The 26,251-nt window shown below is 37.7% G+C and overlaps 1 protein-coding gene across 6 annotated transcripts in view; it reads left to right on the top strand.

Annotated features, from left to right (window-relative positions):
• LRP2 (LDL receptor related protein 2) overlaps positions 1-26,251 on the top strand; it is a 120,374-nt gene that overhangs the window by 27,317 nt on the left and 66,806 nt on the right. For all 6 annotated transcript variants that reach the window (XM_065069715.1, XM_065069713.1, XM_065069714.1 and 3 more), the window contains exons 5-27: positions 796-906; positions 1,027-1,140; positions 2,359-2,475; positions 3,328-3,471; positions 3,590-3,709; positions 5,998-6,126; positions 7,793-7,962; positions 10,051-10,274; positions 11,029-11,235; positions 12,745-12,947; positions 13,570-13,710; positions 14,652-14,855; positions 15,725-15,917; positions 17,088-17,213; positions 17,507-17,637; positions 18,380-18,517; positions 19,401-19,682; positions 20,821-21,060; positions 21,590-21,709; positions 22,092-22,208; positions 22,916-23,293; positions 24,178-24,426; positions 25,582-25,793. In XM_065069715.1, the coding sequence (XP_064925787.1) occupies positions 796-906; positions 1,027-1,140; positions 2,359-2,475; positions 3,328-3,471; positions 3,590-3,709; positions 5,998-6,126; positions 7,793-7,962; positions 10,051-10,274; positions 11,029-11,235; positions 12,745-12,947; positions 13,570-13,710; positions 14,652-14,855; positions 15,725-15,917; positions 17,088-17,213; positions 17,507-17,637; positions 18,380-18,517; positions 19,401-19,682; positions 20,821-21,060; positions 21,590-21,709; positions 22,092-22,208; positions 22,916-23,293; positions 24,178-24,426; positions 25,582-25,793 (4,070 nt within the window). The remainder of the gene's footprint in view (positions 1-795; positions 907-1,026; positions 1,141-2,358; positions 2,476-3,327; positions 3,472-3,589; positions 3,710-5,997; positions 6,127-7,792; positions 7,963-10,050; positions 10,275-11,028; positions 11,236-12,744; positions 12,948-13,569; positions 13,711-14,651; positions 14,856-15,724; positions 15,918-17,087; positions 17,214-17,506; positions 17,638-18,379; positions 18,518-19,400; positions 19,683-20,820; positions 21,061-21,589; positions 21,710-22,091; positions 22,209-22,915; positions 23,294-24,177; positions 24,427-25,581; positions 25,794-26,251) is intronic.

Here is a 26,251-nt window from a genome sequence, read left to right as displayed (position 1 = left end):
TGAGCTAAACTAAGCTCATGTTCTCCTACTCAACTCCAGCACGTGCACATGCTTAATTTGTTGGATAGTTCCACTGAACTCACTGTCTGTATGCATAAGTATTTTCAGAATTGGTTTTAAGTTGTTTGAAATAATCCCTTGTGTTGACCTGTAGGCCACCTACATAAGTAGAACAGGCAGAAACAGTAAAATAATTCATTCTGCAGAATCTTTTCTGGTTTGGGAATGGGAAAATAAGTAATAAAAACCAAAGGTCATAAAGTTGATGGTGGACTTAGAAGTTTAATGTCTTTGGCTTAATTAGAAAAAAGCCACAAAAACTTGAAGTTTCTGAGTGTGAGAACTCATGACGTTCTAAGAGGACCTAGGAACTGTAAATTTCAGGAATTCCTTTTCTACCTAAGCACTTTGATTGGCATCAATAAAGTATAAAACTGAGGTGCAAGTAAATAAAAATAAATGTTCACCACTTGATCTCCTTTCATGTTGCATTGTTTTTTATCATAGTGTAAACTGCTTGGGTTGCAAATCTTTTTGCAGTGCAGGAGGGCATCTGATTTTTCCCTTGTTTCTTGTGAGGTTTTGTAGCATCTGTCAGGACGTTATTCTTAAATATCTGTTGGAGGAGATGGTATACTGAATAAATGGGTTGTTTGCCAGTAGTAGTATGGGAAGCTTTGTATTTCTTCTTTGTTTTCCTATAAATCAAGATATTCTGTTGACACTGGGTATATAAAACTCATAATACACTATAGTCTAACATTCATGCTAATACCGAAGGATTTCTTATTGTAGACTACCCAAGATGTGAACAGTTATCATGTGCAAATGGAGCATGTTTTAATGCAAGCCAGCGATGTGATGGCAAAGTTGATTGCAGAGATTCTTCTGATGAAGCTAATTGCAGTAAGTACCACATGCAGAGTGATCCCAAATGAATATGCTTTATAGTCCTTCTTTAAAGTTAAAGATTGTAGTTTCCTGACAGATTTTCTGTATGTCTTTCTGTGCTAAAATCTCTTTCAGCACATGGATGTACCAATACACAGTTTCAGTGTGCTAATGGAGAATGCATCCCACAAGCCTTTATCTGTGACCATGATGATGACTGTGGAGATGGAAGTGATGAAAACTCTTGCAGTATGACTTTTTTTTCCTACTTTCTTTAGTTGTTTTATTAAGAACTGGTTCAAGCAGATGGCAGGAAGTAGATCTCTTGGCTGTATGGCCATCAAAAGCTGGCCACTGTGCTGCAAGGACTTTTTTGTATGGAAAGGTGAAAATTGCAGTTCTACTCTGATAGACTTTTTTCAGGTGGTCTTTGCTGCTAAGTGCCTGGGTGTGTGGTTACAATATGAATTTGCTAGATTCAGTGACATTTTGCTTCCTAACCCATATAGTTTCACTTCTTCAGGTTGTTGCTGTTTTCTTATTTCAGTATGACCCAAAGGTAATTCCTTCACTATGAAATCTCAGTTACCTGCAGCATGCTGTTGGTTTTTGTTCAAATGTGTGTCTCTTTCACGTTCTTATTTTCCAATAGAAGGGAGTTATTCCCAGTGACTATAATGTACAACTTAACAGAGAGATAACTGTATAGAAGGTTGTCCTTCAGATGTTCACATAAGGAAATTTCTTGCTTGTTCTTTTCTTCACAATCAGGGTATTCCAAAGTATTGCATCTCCAGCCAGAATCATGGCTGTTGAATTATCACTCATGTGATGTATGTATTTAAAAAGGTCTCCCACTGATTATAGGATCTAAGTTAGTTCTATATTCTGCATTGTAGGAAGTCCACATATTGCCATATAGTTGCTATGCCCTACCAAGGACCTCACAATAGTGTGATTATACACACCTCCTTGCACACCCCCTGAATATTTCTGTTTTATGTGTTTGGCAGTGCCTGTCCTTTGTAGGACCCACAGATGTTTTTGAACTCTTAGCAGAGCATCCTTCCAACCATGGAGGGCTATGACATAAATGTTAATTGACTTTTTTACTCTTTCTCTGAGTACAAGGCATACAAATATTTCACCTCATGGTGTCTGGATTATTATCTCCTTGTCATGTCCATGTTCAGGAACCTTGTTAATAAGGTGCTCTGCATCTTGTTGCACTACTAATTGATGAATTTAGACTTATCTTCATTTATATAAAGAACCAGAGCATTCTGAAATAAAGTTCATACCTAAAACCAGAGCAAACCATCAGTGTTTACAATGTGTACAAGATATAGAACTGGCTCAATTTTTTGGGAGAAATTATGAATGATTATTCATCTATGAGACAATATAACTATTTCTAACCTTTTTGTCACTTATACTAGTTTCATTTTCTCATGTTTCTTTCCTTAGCTTATGCAACCTGCAGAGGAAACTTCTTCACTTGCCCAAGTGGTCGTTGCATTCATCAGAGCTGGATATGTGATGGAGATGATGATTGTGAAGACAATGAAGATGAAAGAGGATGCGGTACATACTAATGCTAACTTCTAATGATGACCTCCCTAAGCTACTTCTGTGATTTTTTTTTTCCAATTAAGATGTTCTGAATCTATTTTAATTCTGTGAAAACCTTAGAATTTCTTTCGTTTTTTGTTGTTGTTTGTTTGTTTCTTTGTTTGTTTCTTTGTTTGTTTCTTTGTTTGTTTCTTTGTTTGTCTGTTTGTTTGTTTGTTTGTTTTGTCTTATACAATATTTTTTATTGGGGTGTGTATGAGAGTTATCACTGTGATAATGAGTATGATGCAAACTAAGTTTAGCATATAGTGTCATCATTTTTTTTTCTTTCTCATCTTCTCTTCCTTATTTTTCCTGTGGAGATTTTTTCAGGTCACCTATTAAGAGACACAAGGTGCCTAATAACCAAAATCAATTGGTTAAAAATGAGAATAACTCAGTTTTACCAAGATTTGTTATGCGAGAAACAGAAATGTTAATGAATGAAAGTGCACCATTTTCTTTTTCATCAGCCTTTCCTACAATGAGCATTATTCTATCTATCCAGACAGCCTTTGCATGTTTCGAAACCAGAAAACTCTCATTCCATTTCTGGTGTACCAGTTAGTCTTAAGTTAAATGGTTCTACAACACAGAAAACTAGAAGGATTTACAAGTCGGCATGAGTATTGTTTGCATTGTACTTAGAAGGTAAAATGACAAGGAAGTAGAGATGATGGTTCTTTCTTAGTCTTTCCCAACTGTGTGCAAGAACCAGAAGCTGAGTAATGAAGGACAGAGATGCTTTGGGAAGCTGTTAAGGAAGAAATTCTAAGTATTATTTGAAAGATATTCCTCAATTATCCTTGTTTTTCTTTCCTTTAGAAAGTGGTCGCCATGAGTGCTACCCGGGAGAGTGGGCCTGCCCTGGCTCCGGGCACTGCATTCCTGTTGGGAAGGTGTGTGACGGGACTGCCGACTGCCCTGCGGGAGAAGATGAAACGAACATCACGGCGGGCAGACACTGCAGTATGTATTAGGATCAAAAGCATACAGACTACAGCTTTGTAACTATTAGTAAGGCAAAAACATGTTCTACTGGTAATACATGTAATTGTGTTTCTGAACTATTTTATTTCCTTTTTAGACATATCAAACTGTGCTGCTCTGAGTTGCCAATATCGCTGTCATTCTTCTCCATCAGGAGGGATGTGCTATTGCCCTGCAGGATATATAATCAGTAGTAATGACAGCCGTACTTGTGTTGGTAAGTGAAGTACAGTGACTGCAGATATCTAGTACCTTCTCATAGCTTATTGGGAAAGTCTGGATTCCAGAAAGGTAAGTTCCAGATGGGTGAATATACTGGCAAATAGGAAATCTCATGAGTCAGAAAAAGAATAAAAATTTAAGTAATACCATGGCAGCAGGGTGACACAGAAACAAACCAGAGAGATAACATAAATATCTCTTTCAATGAAACCATTAAAGACATAGAATATGGTTATGTTTAAGAAGATCTACTCTTAGATGGTTGCTTTATTATCACGTTTTTTTACAGGTTTTTAATGGTTGGATGGGTAGAATTTGTTTCTGCTCCAGAGATATGTTTTGTTGTATGCCTGGAAAAACACTTAATGATATTGAAGTGGTTTGTACTTTTTGAAAGTGGCTGTATGTGAAGGCAGTAGAGCATCATACCTCCAAATGAAAAGGGTGCTTTGTATTTGCTCTATGAAATGGCTGTATGACAGTTCAGTGCATACATTAGTTACATTAAAATGGTGAATATTTGCAAGAACATAATGATAAGCAAGGTATTTTGTTGTTTCATTTCTATTCTATAACTGCTGTAACTTGGTAGCACAAACCCTTGGTAGTACAAATAATTTTTCTTGGTAACTGGAAATAGAGTAACTTCAGAATCATGAAAGTTTTGCACTGCCTAATAAAAGAAACTGGATAAATACCTGTTCTGGGTTTTCAACACAAGCTGTGGTGTTTGTGCCGTTAGAAATAGTCCAGGTGTTCAGTGTCTGATGAGGTTTCTGTATTTTCAAGAATACGGGGAGGCCTAGCAACAGCATGGTTGCTCTTAATAGAGAGGAGGAATCAGTGCACTGACTCCAGGCACCACATTTACTCTGTTCTTTCACTTATGTGGGAAGTATGTGAAGGACACATTCGCTAACCTGGTGCAGTCTCAGTGTCTTCTGTTGTTCTTTGACTGCCCTGTAAACCCAGCTGTCTCTTTCTGGCTCATAAATCCAAGTCACTGTGTCTTGGTTTGCTGAGATCTAGGCAGATGTTTGTAGTGGGAGCAAACTTGCCATGGGGGAATGGCTCACAGTCAGTAGTGTATATTTCCAGATCTATGTTGAAATCAGCTTTTTTGGTTTAAGACCAGAAGAATGAAAGTATCATGTTAGCAAAGTGTATTACTATTTGCAAACATAATCTTTTCAGTTTGTCTTCTCTTCTGGTTTGCTTCTGGCTCACTATATACTGGAAGGTTACTGAGAACAACATTTTTTTGAGTACCAAAATGTACTACCTAGGAAATATTTCATTTTCACTTATGTTTTAATAAATGTTTGAAACCAGAAGTTACAGTAGGAAGAATATTCGAGTTCTCATTTTCTCCTTTTTTTGGCTTAAGAGTAGAATTACCAGCTTCCAGCAATGTAATATACTGATTCTACTCAGGTTTTCAGGTGAAGTAAGTCAGACTTCTAATGTCAAAACCATGAGTTAAGTAGTGTCAGAAATCCGGGCTTTAACCACACATAGGATGAAACACCAGACAGTGGTTTTTGTTTTAGAAAATCAGAGTCTTTAAATCCTTGTCTTTAAAAGATGACTAGTTAAATATCACAATTTTAGAAGTAAAAGATCCTGCAGCAACCCTAGAAATTGCTTGTATAGCACATCGATGAGAACTTGCTGGGTCACCCTAACTGCAGTCTCTACCTATATGGTATTTTGCATGTCAAAGCGAACTTTGTACTTTTTGCTGGCTGGTTCTGGTGCACAGCCAGCTTTCATTGGAAATCAGACAGTTGTTCGCATGGTACCAAGTCTGAGCTAATAATCACTGCCTCTTAGCAGGACTTCTTAGCTCGAGCACTGCACTGACATAAAGGTAGGGTTCTCCTTCAAAGTGGGCTTAAATTCAGCCGTGAGTGTGTTTTTGGAAAGCGTACAGGTTGGTTGCAGGAAGAATACAACATAGACATATTCTGTATTGTGGAGGGTAGACAAGGACATCACTTTCAATGATTTTTCCTATTCCACTGGCAGGTGTGAGGTTATTTTCTGGGGGCAGGGAGGAGAAGGAAGGGCACAGATAGGTCCCTGGGCAGCAAACATCAGTTGTTATCCAGAAACAGAAAATGGAAATGTTTGTGGAAAAACATATAAGACCTCTTTTCCCATGCCACAGTTTTGCAAACAGGTACAAAGGAACCAGAGAGGACAAACTTGCAGCTTCCCAAATATAATGGCATCCCTTTTATACAAAGCGTTGTTTATAAATATGCCTTATTCACTTGACAGATTTTGATGACTGCAAAATGTGGGGTGTTTGTGACCAGCTGTGTGAAGATCGTGTGGGACATCACCAGTGCCACTGTGTGGAAGGTTATTTCCTAGAGCATCACCGGCATTGTCGGGCCAACACTTCAGGTGAGTGTGCAGCAGTGCAAGTCTCTTCCTGTTGTTGGACTGATAGATAGAGCTGGGCAAAATGGGTCGGTTTGCATGGCTATGCCATACAACTGTGTTTGATTTTAACTTAATTCTGGCCTTTAGGACTTAAGGTCAGGACAGCGTTCAGAACGGCAGCAAACATCACAAGAGACTCCGCACCTGCTGGCACCTGTAGGCTGGTGGAGCCTCATCAGGGCTGCTTCTCCTCAAAACAATGTCTTCCAGGCTCCAGTGCTTTCTCAGCATTCCTGACTTCCACAGAGTTGGGAGGTCATTGCCAGAGCCCTCCTTAATAGACAAAATTGTGCTCTTGTGGGAGGCAGTTCTCTCACCTGCTCTCTGTGGCACTCAGAGGAATCAAGAAATCAGGAAACCCCACTTTTTCTAGAGGGACTGTGCTGTGCAAGAAGCTGGATTTGCTGAATGGTGAGCTCAGACACTTGCCTGTGAGTGAAGCCACGCTCTTGGCTTCCAGCATCCCCGAGTCTGAACTCTGCAGGAATGCTTGCCTCTTGGAGCATAGTTCCCCATCAACAGTAGCGAGCTGCTCCTGGTTGTTCACCTCCTACTCTGCTTGGAAAGCTGATCCTGGGAAGCCCTTCTTTGTGGAGATATGATAGCTTTTGTGTGAAGCAGGAGTTCCTGCCTGCAGGAGCTCAGTGGGATTGGGAGTCCTTGGCTGGCATAGCTGATTAGCAGTCTTGCTTCTTAGAAAAGCAGGAACTGCCCAGTTCCCTCCTTCTTCCTTCTTTCTTCAGCCATGTCTGCAGAGCAGTCTCATCTTGCAGTTTTCTAAGTATGTCCTCAAAAAATTGGGAATTTTTAGAGCTAGTGAATTATGCTTGAGTGTATTACGACATGCATATGCCAGCACTTGGGAACATTGTTCTGTTTCCAGAAAAATTCTTTATCTTTCATAAGAAACTTTCCATTCAAATTAGTATGAGCTTTGGGCCAGTGAGTTGTTGGTTTTCTGTCTTATTAATGGGGTAATTTCATACCTGCTCAAACTCAGTTTCCATGGATTAATTTTTGCTTTAATTGGTTCAGGTTTTATGTGTAGGGTGAATAGGATTTGGACTTAAATACACTCTTGTCAGACATAGACCAAGCCTTTCAACAGGCATCTACTTTGAAGGTGAGTTTTCCTTCAAACTGTTGCTGGAATCTCTCTCTTCTGTTGTAAGACACAGCAGAGATTTTCTGGTGCAATGACAGAATGAAGAAAGTAGATAGGATAGAGCAGTACGTAAAAAAGATAAGAAACATGGCTTGCCTGCTAGAATCAAGGAATATCTGAATTGCATGGAACAGAAAAATCTTGAGAAGGGAGCAAAAGTAAGGAAATCAAAAGACTGTTTCTACTCTTCTAAGTTTAGATGCACAGGGGTTTTGTAAAAGGTTTACCTGATAAAGCTTTAAATTCATATTCCTGCCTGGTTTGCTCCAGGTCTAGAAACCAAAGGCAAATCAGCGCAGGTTAGTACTCACATGGAAAAATTTATACAGATTGTAATCTGAGCATCTATATAAACCTTTCTGTTCAGAGTGTATGAATGAGTGTTTATATATTTCAATGCCCCTTTGCAAAACAGCTTCCTTGCAGAGTAGTTATATATTTATACATCGCTCCTGTTTTCAGCTGGTGTTGCATCACTTATCTTTTCCAATGGCCGTGATTTGCTGATTGGAGATCTTCATGGAAGAAGTTTTCGTACTTTGGTGCAGTCACAGAATCGTGGGGTTGCAGTTGGAGTGGACTTTCACTTTTACTTGCACAGAATCTTTTGGACTGATACAGTACAAGATAAGGTGGGTAGAAATTTCAGGAAGAATATATTTTTGTGTATGTGGAAGTGGAGAACTGCAAGAGGCAGAATGTGTTGATAGCCCTTCATTTGAGAGACCTGAAGCTGGCTGTATTTTTGTTTTCTAACAAAAAAGCTCCTTGAAATGTTTTATGTTAATGACTGCATTTTTCAAGCTATACTATTACATGTGACATATTAAACAAAGAATCCTATTATATGAGAATGTCTTGAGCAACTTTTAATTTTACTCGAGATGGAGTCCAAAAAACTAATTAAGAGAAATAGTAGACATTCTTTCAAAACTGAACAAATTTTTGTTGGTAATTTTTTGAAACATGATCATTTAAAATGTAAAAGCTGTGTGCCTTCCAAGATGATAAAAATCACATTTCTTCATATACTTCAAATGACACTGTAATTGAGCTTGGATAACAAATATTGACAGTATTTTGTGTAATGAGCCAATATTTTTGTTACTTTTTTTTTTTTTTTTTTTTTAGAGGAAACATTGTAGCTTCAAGATAAAGTAAAACAGAGTAATTTAAAAAACCAGTCTGGAGACCCTTGTGAAATTTGGACTTCACTCTTGTTCTTTTTCTCAGTGCATAACACTGAAACAAAAAATGTCCTAGGTCGAATGCTGAAACTCCACAATCTTCATCCCCATGTTGACTGTCATGCAGAGCGCAGGAGAATCCAGGGCTTCCTGCATGCTGACACCACCTATGGATCGGTTTGGTGTCACTGTAGTTTCTGCTACAGTACAGTGTTGGTTCTGTTGGACAGCAAACTGCATGGCTGTCAAGTAAGACAGGATTGATATGCACAATTTTTGACTAGTTTGTAATTCTGACATTTTTATTTTCACTGTATTGAGTTCCCATTATTGCAATTGCATTGACAAGGGCTGAATTAAGTCAGGGTCAAATCTGAACTTTTATGAGACAGGAGATTTATGCTGTCTCTGTAAAAAGCATCAACAAAAGATGATATGGATTTTTTTTTCACTGCACACACCAGATGGCCAGGACTGCCTTTTTATCTGCCCCACTATAGTGAAATGCTAATTAATTAATTAGGATTTATTAATTTAATCAAGTCCTAGCTAGAACACCCAGATGAAAACAAGGACATAGGAAATTTTCTTATGTGATGGCTGTTTTTTCCTCCTGATGTCTTGAAATAAGGGATTTGTTTTGGTTGTCTTTTTTTTTTTTTTTTTTTTTTTCTTTGAGAGAGAGATATTACCATGTAAACTAAACCAGAAAATTGTGGGTTGTGTTCTATGTCATCTTTATCTCACTTAGTGTAATGCCTGATAACCTCATGCCCATAAGCTCTTCTATCAACAAGGTTTCCAAAGAACAGAATAGACAGTTAAATGGTTCGCTTAATTATTGTTACCTGGAGCTGAAGAATATTTAAAACGATATAACTATTTCAGCTCATATTTTTCTTGCATACATTTACTTGTGGTAATCTGTATTTTCATTTAAATACATTCCAAATCTCATGCTTTTTTGGTAAAAAAGGGATAGTAATTCCTAGCTTTTCATATCACCCAGCCTTAAATAAAGGAGACCAGAAGCAACCTTGAGCTTGCTTTCTGTTGGGAGGGAGAGCTTTCCCTTTCTTTGCTTTGCAATTTCCCTTGAGTGGCTGGTGCAGTAAGAGCTCCCCCTCTTGATTCTGGTCACTGATGAGAGCTTTGCTAAAGCATGTTGGTTTGGTTTCAATTAATGAAAATACAGGGTTTTGCTAGATTCCAGGAAAGCAAGATGTACTTTCCTCATCTGTTCTTCTTTAATCCAGGAATTTGTCGTGTTTGCTAAAGCACAAGGCTATTTTAGTCCATTACATTGTCCGTTTTGCAGAAATGCTAGTTGAAGGCAAGCTTCCTGGAGGTTTTGCATTGTTTTCCAAATTTTTGCAAGAAACTTTAAGCTAAGGAATAGCTTAGTGAGTAACTTGGCTGTATCTAGTGGCTGATTGTGGTTCGGTGTTCAATGTGATGATAAAGGACAGGTGCCATGTGTCTTGTGATTAGCAAAATATCATGTGGGTACTGACAATGTTTTGTTGTTTTCAGGTTTTTTCTATTAATATTGATGGCTCTGATTTCCAAGAAGTTTTAAATATTTCAGTTGACACACCTGAAAATCTAGCAGTGGATTGGGTTAACAATAAACTCTACGTGGTCGAGACCAGTGTGAACAGAATCGATATGGTTAACTTGGATGGAACAAACCGTGTGACTCTTATTGCTGAAAATCTCGGAAATCCTAGAGGAATAGCGCTTGATCCCACTGTTGGGTAAGTGATATGTGTTGGGTAATGGTAAAAGATGTCAGAAATTTCTTTATACCCAGGCAAGAGCAGGAGCACTAAGAAGTAGCTAGAGCTGTCATTTTAGAATCAGCTGTAAAATGTTTTAAACATTTACATTCTATTCTGATCTACACACTGAATTGTTGTGGGAGGGCTGTGCACTGCTTTTATTCCCAATGTGTGGAATCTGTTTTATGGCTAGAGTTGTATGTGCATGAGCAGCTCTGAAAACCAGGGGATCTGTGGAATTGCCCTGCAGAAGAGTAGAAGTTACCCTGGATTATTGTGATACCATTCACAGACCTCCTACTGTCCGAAATAAAGTGGCCAAGTGACACCAGGGAAGCTTGTGTGTCTCAACCCAACATGCTTCAAAAATGTGTGAGAGCCGTGAAAACTTGGATCCTCAGAGAGTCGGAAGAGAAATTTCATGCAGCTTGTAGTGATGGGTGCTGCTTTCTTGATGTTTCTATTTGTCACTGGTTTATTTCTGGCAGTACACTATCATCTGTATTTTACTAAGGAAACAGTATTGCTGATGTTGTTTGGAAAAAAAAAAAAAGAAAATGCAAATTACTTCTTAGGCAGGAGGTATAAAGTGTATTTTTATAGTGTGCTAGCTGAGAATCAAGCTCTGTCCTGAAAGGGTGCTGATTTTAAATTCCATGTAAAATGCTGTGTCTTTTGTAAAATCTCGAGGAAACATGGGACTTCTTTGCTTACTTTTTTTCCTTTACAGTTATTTGTTTTTCTCAGACTGGGATAGTCTATCTGGTGATCCTAAAGTGGAAAGGGCCTTCATGGATGGCACAAACCGTCAGGATTTGATAAAAACAAAACTAGGCTGGCCTGCTGGAATAACTCTCGATATTGTATCAAAGAGACTTTACTGGGTTGACAGCCGCTTTGATTACATTGAGACTGTAACTTATGATGGACTTCAAAGGTAGGAGAAATACTATTCCTTGGAGGTTACAGATACACTGATTATTTTGTGTCAGGTTCAAAGAAAGATTTGTCTAACAAAATGAGATACACAAAGGATAAAAATTACAACATAATGAATGTGATGTACCTTGATATTTTTGGTGTCATGCTACTTCTAGACAGTCCTTAATTCCTCCATCATTCTTTGTCCTTTTCCTGCCCTGGATACCTATTGCACTTCTTTTATAATGTACTTTTTATAGTCCACCACTACAGTTCACATTTTTATAGCATTTGCTTTTTATTATTTTTGAGTTAAAAGCATTGTCTTCCATCATAATTTCTTTACATCTTTTTCATGAATGAATTTATTTGAAATAGTCCACTCCAACACACCTCTTCGTGTAATGAGTATTAAGTACTCTTCATACATTTTATAGGTCTTTGCTGTCAGAAATTAAGTCATTACTCACCCTACTATGATGCTGGGGAAACTGTATCACAGCATGCAAGAAAGGACTCCTTGAGTTTGCATGGGACTCTGTCTTGTCACATAGTGTTTAGAAGCCAGTTTATCTCTGCATCTGTGATTAGTCTGTTGCTCAAGCACAAGAAAAAAATGGTCCCCTTTAGCATAGCTCCTACATATTGACTTGAAAAACAGCCCTCTGCTCATTTGACAGGTTTATTGATCAATGTATTTTTTCACTAACAATGTTATAAAAATAATGTTGGTATCTTTGCTCCTTTATCAGAGTGTAGTAAGACAAGAACGTGTTTAGGGAAATCTCTGGGTTTTGGAGAGAAAAACTTATCACTTGCAGCAACACCAAAAATCATGTAATGTTGTACAAGTGGGCAAGAGGCAATGGCATAGTCTGCGGGGAACGTTAAAATACAGCTTACTGTCCACTTGGGTCACATCTTGCATGCCTACAGCATGAACCTCAATCACCTGGCAAACTGTTAGAGTAGAGCTGTAGAATTCGTCTGATTTTGTAGACCTTCCTTCATAACTCTATGAAAATAATATTGTAGGGTTATTGTTATGTATTATGTGAGGACTTGAAGGTCTCTCTTTATCTCCTAGTATTTATCCAGAAAAATATTGTCACAATATCTTGCTGTTGCAGTCATATTTTTTTTTTCTTTTTAAGACTCAAGCATCCTTGAGTATTTAAAATTGCTACAGATGTCTTTGATTTCCTCTGGCCTCTTTCTCTAGTTTTCTCTCAGTAGTTATGGACCTTTTCCTACATTTTTGAGCCATCATCTTTACTCGCTATGTTTTCTTGGAAATTGCTAACACTTTGGTTGCTTTGTTTTCACTGCTGGATCTTTTACGTTTATGTACCTTGTATGTTCAGCTTCATCTCTTCAGTTCATTTAGTCTTCTTCATTTGTACTTTGGCAGCTTCTATGTACAATCAAGAACAAGTGAATGAATTAATAATCCTATGTCCTTTGTTAATAAAGTTATTTTCTAGATAATATTTTGTAAGTAATTTTAAAACTCTCTTTATAACAGGAGAACAATAGCTCATGGAGGCTCACTGATTCCTCACCCATATGGAATCACTTTATTTGAACACAATGTTTATTTCACTGATTGGACCAAAATGGCAGTGGTGAAAGCTAACAAGTTTTCAGAATCTAACCCTCAAGTGATCTACCAGTCTTCATTGAGACCTTATGGAGTGACAGTCTACCATGCTGCCCGGCAGCCGTATGGTAAGACAGCAATTCACTTATTAAGGGAGGTTTAGGAACTATCTTACCGAAAGTTGTTAAAAATTATAAGAGACTGTCATTTTGCTGTGAAGAACTAATAATTAATAATTTATATTGTAAAACTGGGTTGGATTTTATCACACAGTGGTTTCATCCAACTCCTGTAGCTAATGAACTGCCAAATGCAACATATAAGGGGGTTCTTATTAAATCGATTGATATTTGGGAGAGTCAAACTTGTGCTTATGAGCAGTATTGGTGTTTGGGACTGTTTTTTTTTTTCCTGAACACTGCAATGAGGGTGCAGATGGAAAAGGCTAGCAGTGCGAATGAATTCTGTGAGGTGTAATTCTGAAGCGGATCTATATGCAAAAATTGACAGCCCAGATTCTGGCCTCAGTGGTGTTTGCTGGGTATCTCTGTACAGAGCTGAATACCTTGACAGCAAGGTAGCTCTCATGTGATTTCGGTGCATTCTAGGGTTGAACTGGTGGTGTATGATTTCCATGTGATGTAATTCCTACAAAGTCCAAATGATTTATTGGGGATGTTGAAAAAATCAAGATAATGATGCCATTAGGTTAACAGATGAAGTTGTAATCCTGTCTGTACTGTTTTCCAGTAAGAAATCCTTGTGGAAGTAATAATGGGGGATGTGAACAGATCTGTGTGCTGAGCCACAAAACAGATAATGATGGACTAGGTTATCGCTGTAGATGTACACTGGGCTTTGATCTACACGTAGACGGACGACACTGTGTTGGTAAGAAAATGTTGTGTGATTGTTGGAAATAGCACTATTCCATTAGCTCTCCAGTTATTTCTAGAACATCCTTCCTCTCTTCAATAGCTTTGTGGTTCAATATGCCAAGGACTTCATGTTTTTTCCATCACAGCTCTTGTTGACAGCTTTAAATATAATCATTTCTGCTGATGTTCGTTTCAAGCCACAACAACTTGAACTCACCACCTTTTATAAGCATTTTAAGAGAGTTAGATAAGCAATATATGTGGATGACTGTATGATTAAGCTCTTAATCATGAAATCAAGCGTGGGTGCTTGCTGATATGCAGATTTTGTGTTATTTTGAACAAATAAGCCCTCTTTCCTATGCAGTAATGTGCAGGTCAGGTTGATCTTCTCCCTCTGAACACATATCGCATGAATAAGAGATTGAGTTTTGGAGCTGTGTGCTTCCATCAACAACCCGCTGCTTCCTGTTTGAGTGCAGAATTGTCACTCATGGGAGAGTTTACCTTGTGTATTGACAAATTAGGCTGGATATGTTGTCTATGGTTTTATTATTCGGTCATGCATTTATCTGGCTAGCTCAGATGTGGTCTGGTTATATGATGGCACCACAAAGCCTGTGAATTGTTTTTTTAATAGATTATTTTAAAGAGGTGAGCACAGAAGATGGTTTCTACTTACACAGAGATAATCTTTTCTGTAAAGGTGTCTTAGGACCACAGTAACAATGGAAGCAGAGTACCTGACCACATCACATAATATTCTGGGTTGGGTTTTGTTTTTCTTCTTCAGTTTTTAGGTCTGTGTATATTTAAATTCCTATTTTCTCCTTCTTTTCTCTATTTCTAGGCTATTAGTGTTGCCAGAGGAAAATAAAGCTTTACAGTTAATTAATGCTCAATTGTCTCACCTCATGAATAAGTAAAGACTGTGTCTGATCTTTTGTTCTGCAGCTGTGCAGCAGTTCCTGCTGTTTTCATCCCAGATGGCAGTGCGGGGGATCCCATTCAATCTCTCCACCCAGGAAGATGTGATCATACCTGTAACAGGGAGCCCTTCATACTTTGTTGGAATTGATTTCTGTGCTCAGGATGAGACCATTTTTTTTTCAGATACAAGTAAAGACATGATCTATAAACAGAAAACTGATGGTTCAGGTGAGAATCATTCTTAGGAACTGTAGAGTAATTGTGGTAAGGAGAGTAGAATATTTATTTCTGAAAAGAAGCACAAAAAGTCACATTGTGAGATATACAGATAAATCTCAGTGTCAGTCCAGTAATTTGGAAGGTATTTGTCAAAAATGTTCTAATCATCAAGCTCATTAAGTCTCCTGCTTTTTGACAAACTTGCTGAATCTGTTTGGGAGTGAACTATTTGTAGCACTTCTCACAAATAGCGTTTGTCATCACCAGGCTGGTTATGCAGACCAGTATGCCTTTCAGTAGTATGAAACTGAGTTTCTCTTTTTAATGTCCCTATCTGGAGAGCACAATATTCATTATGGTACTGTAGTACAGAAAAAGAGATTTTTGGAAGTTATATTTGTGGTAGAGTGAAGAATGTTTCTCTCCAATTTATAACAATGATCAAATATATATTAAGTCAGCATATAGTCTTCTGAGCTGCTTGCTGCCTTGGGTCAGAGTAAGGGCAGACTGCAACTGAGCAGGACTGTGCAAAGACCAGGTCAGGTCTGGCTGCTGAGCGGGATGTCCTTTCTGCACTGACCTTACTGACCTTCATTCATAAAACTCCTCTCGGCATAAACTTAATGAGCGATTTTTTGTCTTCTCTTTGGCTAGTCTTTATTTCTCCTCTTTTGGGTTTGTGCTCCTGAACATACACCTCCTTCACCTGGAGCAAAGGCCTTGACCTCCCCTCACTTATTGGCCTTTGTATTAAATAGCACAGAAGCAGCATTTTTACCAAGGGAAAACACTGGTTTTATGAACTGAATATTGCATTAATGTTATTTCCTCTGTTCCTAAACATTTACAATCATTATGTGTATTATAAATTCTAGGAAGAGAAATCCTGACAGCTAATAGAGTGGAAAGCGTTGAAGATTTGGCCTTTGACTGGATCTCAAAGAATCTGTACTGGACAGACCCTCGATACAGGAGCATTAGTGTGATGAGGCTGGCAGATAAATCTAGGAGAGCTATTGTTCAGAATTTAAATAATCCTCGTTCAATAGTGATTCATCCTGTTATTGGGTAAGTTTAGCTTTGGTTTTTACTTGAAACTATATGAACAAATTTATGGGTTAAGCAGAATTGTTGAGGTTAGATTTACATCTCATTCTGGACTTCTGTTTGAGTTTATGTTCTTTTCCAAAATACCATCTCTTTTCAGCTCTCTTGTCTTTATTTTGTTTGTTTTATTCTGGCCTAGGATTCAGCAACCGAAGAAAAGGGCAAAGTGATACAGATTCTACATGAAAGCAGCACTCAAAAGAATTCTCTTCAATTTTTTTTTTTCTTTTACTTCTGTGTGTTGTTAATCAGGCAAAAGAGCTTTGTTTCTTTGTATCACTCAGATTAGACAGCTATTTCTCATCATTGAAGGTTTTCTAAATTATTTTTAATATTCTTGCAGTTCCAAGGATGCTAACCTTGGTTTCTTTATTTTCTTCCATCTGAATTTCTTTATTTGAAACGTATTGGATACTACTGGCTGTATTTCATATAGACTCGACAATATGTGATTCTGTGTACATAAGATGAAGCCATGCTTCTCTTTGTTGGAAATGCTTAACTTAATTCAATACTCTGTGTTATTTGACCACGCCAAAATAATGTTTCTTTCACAGCATGGTTCAGCTTCCTGCTGCTATACTACTGAATTTCTTAATTATTGGATATTGAATTTTCATGTTTAGTAATTAAGTATACTATTTTGGAAGTAATCTTGTAAGAATAGTGTTGAACTTGGATTCTTGGGTATTCCAACTTTTTTTGTTTGCTGCTTTGTAAAGTTTTTTAACACTAGCTTCAACTTTTTGACTATTGGCATAAGTCAAAAGGATCAGGAGAAAATTCTTTGTGATATTCGTGCTTACTTGTAAGTATTACCTGGAAGGTGCACTTTTGCTTGATTCTTTCTCGCTAGCAGTACTTGAATGAAATCCTTAACATTTTTAACAGTTACGGATATTTTATGTCTAAATGGACAAACCACTATATTTGGGAAGCTGTTGTACACAGAATAAATATTAATCATAGGTACCACTACCAACTCAGGAAATGATCAACATAAAATTGTATTTTTTTTAAGGTATGTGAAGATGTGATACAAAAAAGAATGTCAAAGCTGTTCAAATGTTTGCTTTCTTTAACTGTGTTATATTATTGGGTCTATATGTCTTCTGACATGTGTCCTTTCAGGTATATATTCTGGACAGATTGGTTCCGTCCTGCTAAAATCATGAGGGCCTGGAGTGACGGATCCCATGCCTTGCCAATCGTGAATACAACGCTGGGCTGGCCTAATGGCCTGGCCATTGACTGGAGGTAAGGACAGCACAGAAGACAGAGACACTTTTTGAGCAAATGTGGTTCTTCCTTTAAACTGTTAGGGATTAAAAAAAGGAATTGTGTCAAAATGTGTGCACTGATACTTTCATATTGAAGACCTTGATTTTCAATGTGTTGAAAAGCCTGTAAATGTCAGATTTTCTCAAAGTCCCTCTCTACACACCCCAATAACCTCTTGTCTGGTTTAAGATGATTATTTGAGAAAATGTTAGTGCTTCCTAATGGCCATAATATCATTTTAAGAGACAGCACATTTTGATTATTTCTAGTTCTCTAAGGCTTTACTGGGTGGATGCCTTTTTTGATAAAATTGAGCACAGCACCTTTGATGGGCTGGACAGACGGACTCTTGAACGTATTACTCAGATGACTCACCCATTTGGCCTTACTATTTTTGGAGGTAAGTCTGGCATGGAAAAATATCTGTTATTATCACAGATTTTTTTTTTTTTTTATGATGGTCTGTGAATATGTGAGATAACATGGTCTTTGTTATCCTGCTTTTCCTATAAAAAGCACTGCTGGAAGTTTCTGTAAAATACGTATTTAGTATTTGTTGCTTATTTTTAGGACTGTGTTATGTATATTTGTGTTAAAATAATTTGAGGCAGATCAGGTAACTCTTTTCGTGCAATGAGGCAGATGTGCTGTACTAATTACAGCTTCCAAGGTGGGCTACTCATGCTGGACAGACAAGGTAAATTGCCTCCCTAGAGATGATCAACAATTTCAGGATTTTATTAAATGTATGTAGAGTTTATGACTGGATTTATGTTGTGTGTGAAGAAAGATGTCAGCGTGTGACTTATTTTGATTTTGTGTAAAAATATCTTCAAAAATATTGTAAAATTTTCTGGAAAGTTTTCTTAATCAATGACTTTTAAAATTTCCTTGGAATTTGACATGTCAGTTGCGTCTGTTCTGTCTCAATTTAATTGAAATCTGAGAGGGCTTGTGTTTCTAAGTTATGTCTGCTGATGACTGAAGGACTCACTTTGACTGCTTTAGTGATGAAAGTCCTTTTGACTTTTTCATGAAACAGTTACAAAAAAATTAAATTAAAAGCCTTGCAGTTTGTTTTCTCATGATCTGTTATGTCGTATTGGTCTGTAATTGTTATATGTTAAATGTCTTTCACACAGGTTATGCCTATTTTACTGATTGGAGACTTGGTGCAATAGTTCGAGTGAGGAAGTCTGATGGAGGAGAAATGACTATTATTAGGAGAGGCATTAATAACATTATGCATGTTAAAGCATACGATGCTCATTCCCAAATAGGTGAGCTCTTTTGTTGTACAGGTGAAAGACATGAAACAGGGAATAAAAGACAAAATACCAAGACAGCAGGTTTTCACTCTTCATTTTCGAAATGACTTTACTGAATGATAGCTGACACGCAGGGGAGGCAGCACAGACACATGACTTTCACTGTTTTGCAACTCCAGGCAGTTTTCCTCCACCACTTCTGTTACTTTATTTTATAACTTTGTAAAATGAAATGATTATTCCATTGTCTTTTGTGTAATGCTATCACCAATTACAACCATATATTTCTTTTTTTTCTGGTAGAAGTTTTAGTTCAAATGAACTATTTATTTTGATGGATTGGGTAAGCATTTATTAGTCAAAATACTATTCTTTAAGTAATCACTGCGCATAAGTCTCTAACTTCCATCTTTTCACTGCTGAATTATATGAAATTCTATGATCTGAAACAAGGGTTTGTTATTGTAGTTAATTTAGTAAAACACTCAATGGACTTAGCAAACGTATGATCAAACCATGTACCAAGGCTCGCCACCTATTTGGTGTCAAAGATTGGATCAGCTCTCCCAGCCTTGCTCAGACAATGCTCCTCATTTGTGGCAGTGTGCTTGTTTCCAGACAGTTGCTGAAAATCAGTTGAAATTTAACTGTATGGTCTTGGCTTCCATAAACACTTGTGTCAATTAAGAGTATATGGAATGAGAGATTTGCTATTATGACTTACTACTGCTGTTACTGTCAGTGAACTTGACTCTGTTTTGCAGTGTATGCAAAACCAGGATTTACTATGGCATTTTTTTTTGTAACACAGTCTTTTACAGTTACTATGAACCTTTAGTAGCTCCCAAGCTGTTATCAGTAGTGTATACAGTGATCTTCTCTCTTGCTTTTTAAGGCTCTAACTACTGTAATAGAGGAACAAATCCCAATGGAGACTGCAGCCATTTCTGCTTCCCAGTACCAAATTTTCAGAGAGTTTGTGGTTGTCCTTATGGCATGAAGCTGGCTTCAAATCAGCTGACATGTGTTGAAGATCCGTCCAATGAGCCCCCCACTTTGCAGTGTGGCTCCTACTCATTTTCCTGCAATAATGGAAGATGTGTGCCTCAATACTATCAGTGTGATGGTGTTGATGATTGCCATGATAACAGTGATGAACAAAACTGTGGTTCTTTAAGTAAGTAATCCCTTATAATTTACAGTTAGTATTTGTTGTTTGCAGTTCAGAAAGATTGATGGATCAGTCTGATGTTGTTGGAATAAACCCAAATTTTTTATGGTTGCATCTGTGCACAAATCCTTAAATCTACCTGCGAAATTAGTTTCTGTGGAAAATATTCGCATAACTCATGGGAATGTGAGACTCAACACTGGCCACCTACAGAGTGCACAAAAATTTTAATATCTCATTAGTTCTCAAATTTCAATTTACAGAGTAGCAAAAATTTATCTTCTAAAGAAAAAAGTTGTCTTCTTTTTTTTTTTTGTGAAATTTGAAAGGTATTGGAATATCACTTATTTTGATGCATGGGGAGGAGCAAACCATTGTAATAAAGATGAAGACATTTAAAAAACAGCTCCATAAGAAAAATAACAGATCCATATGCATTGTCTAACCTTTGTCTAAGAGTAGAGCAGCACATTTTATTTCCTTTAACATCTGAATAGAAATTTTATGGTTTTAATTACATTTGGGCACTTCTGAACTATTACTTACATCTGGATTTTTTCAGTGGTTCATTTCCTGGTTTGACTGTAAAAAGTCTTACACAAAATATTCTGTTGATTAAGTAAAATGAGAGAACGGTGAGATAATGATAGTTGATGAGATATTGAAAAGTTCTTGGCTTTTATTACATATTTGATGCTTCTTTCTTCAGAGCTAATTCTTTCTTTTAAATCACAAACAAGAAAATTGCACATATTGATAAAATTTGCTGCTTAATGTGTAGGGCTAACTAGTTTGACAAAGATATAAACTCTGTTTCTTATTAGTGGGCTGTTTTAGTATAGCTAGAATGTCTGTTGGGGAAAAAGAAAGTATAAAGCAAATGGCTACTTGAGGTTATTTTTCTTTAGATTGTTTTGAAGTGCTTAACAATTTAGATTTTATTGATTCTCACAGTTTAAAAAAGCTGTTCAGCTCTGCAGCATATTAGCATGACAGACATTTTCTTTTAAACGATGTGCATTTTAGAATTTGATGTGTATTTTAGATGTTCTATAAGTATATTAAATGTACTGAATATTCTGGCAGGGAAGGCAGGTTTTGGAAATCTTTACAAAGCATCCTCCTGTTTTGTTTTTTTCTTTAGACAATACTTGTGCTTCGTCAGCTTTCACCTGTGCCAGTGGACAGTGTATTCCAGGTCGCTGGCGTTGCGATAAACATAATGACTGTTTTGATGGCAGCGATGAATTGCATTGTCCTACACAAGGACCCACTTCATGCCCTGCAACCCTGTTCACCTGTGATAACAGAAGGTGTATTCCTAGGATCTGGCTCTGTGATACTGATAATGACTGTGGTGATGGGTCAGATGAAAAAAACTGCAGTGAGTATCACAACTGTCCATAAGGCGTGGAAAACTCGTCTAATTTGAACTACCAGAGCCAAGTAGAATACAGAAAAAGAATGAAAACAAATAAAAAGGGGCAGCTGTGATAGTTATAATCATGGTGCTGCATAATATTACCCCCTTCAATTTACAGCAAAAAGCAGCTAAAGCTTAGATGTTCTAAGCACTTATTTCATGAGTGATCTCAGTAATGATCAATGGTATAATCAGCTAATCTAGTCTGGAAGATTTTACCAGAAATAAGACAGTGGTTTCTCTATATACTTTCTTTAGCCATATTTACTGCTAAGTCAAATCTTCTGGGTTGTTTTTTTGCATGAGTCGAAGCCTACATATAACAAACAATTACCTGATACTAATGTATTAGTGCTTGCATTTTATGTGATTTCTAGTTGCTGCATTACATGCTGCAAGTTAGTGATAGTGTCTTTCTATTGTCTCAGTATTATGCTGATTTTGGAAGAGAGAAAAGAAAAACATCTGTGTTTACTGTCATTCTTAATAGCTTTCGCAGGTACTTGTGAACCCAGGCAGTTTCAATGTCCAGACCATCGCTGTATTGACCCATTCTATGTCTGCGATGGAGACAAAGACTGTATAGATGGTGCTGATGAGCGTGACTGCAGTAAGTGTAATTTTGTTTGTTAGATGCCTCTTTATTGTTTCCTCAGTCTTGCCCCCTCAGAGCTCTTCAGTGACCTCATATTACCAGCTCCAAGATAGCAGAATGCATAATAAACCTATCCATAAATTAACCTTGTTTGTGATGCTTGTTGTAGCATTTTGGTAAGCCCTTTGATCCCTACGCTGGTTGCAGAGTGCTGCAGTCTCTTTCCTCTGTTTTCTGTAGATTCCAAGGTCACTGCATTTTCTGTGTCTCCAGGCAGTCATGGTCTTCCATGGAAATTGGACTCCTGTTATTATATCTGACTTGGGAACCTGTAAAAAATTGGATGCAGTCTAGCTCTGTAAACAAAATAAATAACTTTTTTTTTTTTTTTTGGTAGTTTATAACTGCAGTGCCACAGAGTTTAAATGTCTAAGTGGAGACCAGTGTATCAGCACTTACTACCGGTGTGATGGTGTTTTTGACTGTAATGATCACTCAGATGAGATCGATTGTCGTAAGTATCTTGATGCTGAAAGAAAAGCTTCAGTTATTAGGTGATGCTTCTGAAAATTTTCTTTATCTGCTATACCAAATAATTGGCACTACCGTCCTTAAAACCTCAAAGTTCGCTTTAGGGAAACTTGTCTACAAATTGTTTTTCTGAGCAGAAATTTCAAGCACAGTAGGTTCCAGCTCAAGACTAGATTCGTCTGGCAAAGAGCAGAGTATGCATTTGTTTCAGCTCTAATGTTTTGTTTTCCTCGGCACGTCAGTCTCAGGATTTAAATGTAAATTTAGGAAATCTATTCATCTAGAAAACTGAAAACCTTATATCCGTGAGAGTTAGACTGAAACTTTTCCTTGACTAATTTTTTATGTTTGAATTAGTTAAAATGTTGCAATCCAGGGCAGTGAAAACTAGTTTCAGCAAACAATTTCATATTGCTTTGGGCACATATATAGATATCAATATGTGCTTGCTCAAAATATAACAATAATTAAATTGCCTTGTTCACCGTATTGTAAAGTATGAATTCAATTAGACAGATTCTGAAATGTCATGTAGATTTTCAGACTGTGATTCTATGGCCTGTTGTAAAAGCAACACATTTCTTACTAGTATTGTAACTACTTATGGAAGTGGTCAATTGAACATAGTGATTTTGCTTCTCTGTCTTAAAATCGAAGCAGCTTCTGAACTGTTGAATGTCACTGTTTTAGCAACAAGACCACCAGGGATGTGCCACCAGAATGAATTCCAATGTCAATCAGACGGCAATTGTATTCCTGCTAATTGGGAATGTGATGGCCATCTCGACTGTGCAGATGGCTCAGACGAACATCACAGATGCCCTGCCAGGACCTGTCCTCCGTCGCTTTTCCGCTGTGATAATGGCAACTGTGTTCATCATGCATGGATCTGTGATGGTGACAATGACTGCAGGGATATGAGCGATGAGAGAGATTGTCCGACTCAGCCCTTCCGGTGCCCCAGCTGGCAGTGGCAATGTCCAGGTCACAGTATCTGTGTGAATCTGAGCAAAGTATGTGATAATTCTGCCGATTGTCCTAATGGAGCTGACGAATCCCCATTGTGCAGTAAGTTACTGTTCAAGCATCTACCATAGCCTGCTATGTGATACCCCTTCAGAAAGAAATGGAATATTCAGCGTGCAGTATTTAGTGCATCAACATTCCTAGCAGAAATTGTAAGCGCGCTGAAATTAGAGCTCACATTACTAAGTGGAACTTGCTAGCAGTGAAAGGAGACCATGATGATTACTGATTAGTTCATTAGCTATGTCCAGTCTTGTGCTTTGAACTCTAATGTGGCTTCTACTGACTTCAGTATAGGTTTTTATATAACAATATGGGATTGAGTTTTGTGCTCCTGAACACATTCAGGAAAGCGTTGTATACTTTAAGTTCAGGTGAAATGTGATTCTGTCCTTAATACTTTCTTTTAAATTTCTAACTTCAAAAATCATGAAGAAGATCTAAAAGCTCACATGTAGCCAGAATTTGTATTTATGTTGATTATGAATTGATTTAAGCATAACCTATTTCTTTCTTTCCTTCCTGCTTCCTTCTTCTCTTTAATCAATACACATTCTCAGATGAACCCCAGCCAGGTATGATTATAAATGATTTTAAATTATTGTTTGTTAATACAGTTTTGGAGTGGTACAGTAAATATTTTAATATTTCTATCTAATGTTGGAAGATTTCTTATAAAGACTCTTCTGCTTAGCATGCATTTTGTGGGGTTCAGTAGTACATACTATTGTTGTTACCTGCCTTTATGTGCATTGTGCGTGTTATATTTTGCGTAAGAGCCTCAGTGCAGTCTCACATTGCATGACTGATGATTGTGCAGTCATGTTTTAGCAGCCGTCTTAGGCTAGTAATGCAATTGCAAAGTATTACATTTAGCATAATAAGCTTTTGTTAACTGCTTATTTCCTTCCCCAACCCCCTTTCAGACCAGGAAAGCTGCTCTGACAATAATGCCGGCTGCACTCATGAGTGTATCCAAGGACCCTTTGGAGCTCAGTGTACCTGTCCGGTTGGATACCACCTTGCAAATGACTCCAAGACCTGTGAAGATATTAATGAATGTGACCCTCCAGGCTTTTGTAGTCAACATTGCTACAACGAGAGAGGGTCTTTCAGGTGTTACTGTGATGAAGGATACATTCTAGAAACCAATGGAAGGACTTGTAAAGCAGCAGGTGAGGAACATTGATGTCAACCTGAAGAATGGCAACAGTGGCTGGAAAATGTCCAGCTTTGCCATTTTCACATTGTTCTCTCTTAAGAGCTGATGTAAACAGCCATTTGAAGTTGCTAATGGCAGATGACCTTGAATATTAAAACTGTCAGCTGAGGGGTTAATTGGATAGTGTTATTTCATTGAAATGATATATTTAACCCTGCAATGGTCAAAAGTAATATTCCAGAGAAAAGCAATGCTAGGCACCTGTAAGTCTTAGGTTAAACTTTGCTCTTTGTAAAGTTCAATGATCATGGAGTGTTTAAATCCCAGGCTTTCACAAGACTTACTTGGCGCCTATGCCATACTTTTCTCTTTACTGGTGAGCAAACAACACTGGCTCAGCCCAGCGGTCTGTTGTTCTGTATCTCTTATGTAGTACACTGGCAGTATGGAGGATCCATCTACCCAGTGGAACTTGTCACCACAGATTTCCTGGTTTAGGGATATACTCAGGTTGTGGAAGACTCTTGGAATTTACCTGCAGATAAGTTTGGCCTTTACTAATAAAGAATTTCTCATAGTTGCTGTCTTTATGGTTGCTACTCTTCAGTTGTTTTTCCACAGCTTATCAGTGTAAGCTGCTGCACACCAATCTAACCACAGCAGCTTATGGATTTCCTGTAGTCTGTTTATTCTCCTCTCTGATCCCCAGGCAGTCTAAAGGGGGAAAAAAGAGCAGACTGGCTGAAAAGTAGGAAGAGCCAGGCTGAGTAGAGTGGTACAAAGAACTTTGGGGTTCAAATCAGGACTGGGAACCAAGAGTGGCTTATGGAGGAACGAGGTTGGACATAGGCAGCAAGCTGGTTGGACAACGGGGGAGAGGACCCAAGGACCAGGTACAAGACTGGAAGTGAGGAGTCTAGCAGAAAGAGCAAATGATAGAGAAAGGGTGGAGAAAAGCTGAGGTAGATCCAAAAGTCAGGATGGACACATGGGATATGATAAAGTGTCTCGGCCTGAGAGCTGATTTGAATTTGGCCTTTCAATATGTATGTTTAGATACAACAGCTTTGATGCTATAATGCCATGTCAAATTACTCAGTGTTTCTTTTTCTTGCAGAACTATTACTGAATAACTTAGTGGCTTATTTAATTTCTTTTCCTTTGACAGAGTCTGGGAATCTGCTTTTGCTGGTGGCAAGTCGTAACCAAATAGTTGTGGACAACATCACCTCTCAGTCACACAGTATTTATTCTGTGGTTCGGGATGGGAGGAATATTGTGGCTATTGATTTTGATTCAATCACAGGTCGTATTTTTTGGTCTGATACGACAGAGGATAAAATTTGGAGTGCTTATCAAAATGGGACTGACCGAAAAATAGTAAGTTTCACTAACTTAGTCTTGTCCCTTCGTTGTGGAGAGAAAATGAAGACACTCTGTCTGCAGTTAGTGAAGGGGAAGAGGGAAATCCTTACATAGTAAGAAGAGAGATGACATAGACAAAGTGAAACAACTTCGTAAATACTAAGCCAATATGTCGTATAACTTTTTTTAAAAAAGAAAATGGAATGCTTTCAAGAAGCCCTTTTCCTAACATCAGGCTATAAGGTGACTTTCCTGTTAGGAGTTGCTAAGTTCTTCAGTAGACCCACTGAAATTAGTAGGGGTGGATACGTCCTTTGTCAGTGCTTTTAATAGCTATATTGTGACTCATTCTGCATAAGAGACCTAGAAAATGTTGGAGACTTTGTTCCCCATGTTCTGTATCTATAGAAATGAAAAGTGTAAAAATTTGATATCAACTAGTTTGTTTTCTTCTTTTTTTCTTTTCTTGTTTC

The sequence above is a fragment of the Columba livia genome, chromosome 7 (genome assembly GCF_036013475.1).
Source record: "Columba livia isolate bColLiv1 breed racing homer chromosome 7, bColLiv1.pat.W.v2, whole genome shotgun sequence".
In the NCBI taxonomy this organism is placed as follows: Eukaryota; Metazoa; Chordata; class Aves; order Columbiformes; family Columbidae; genus Columba; species Columba livia.
This window is presented reverse-complemented; position numbering and strand designations above follow the sequence as displayed.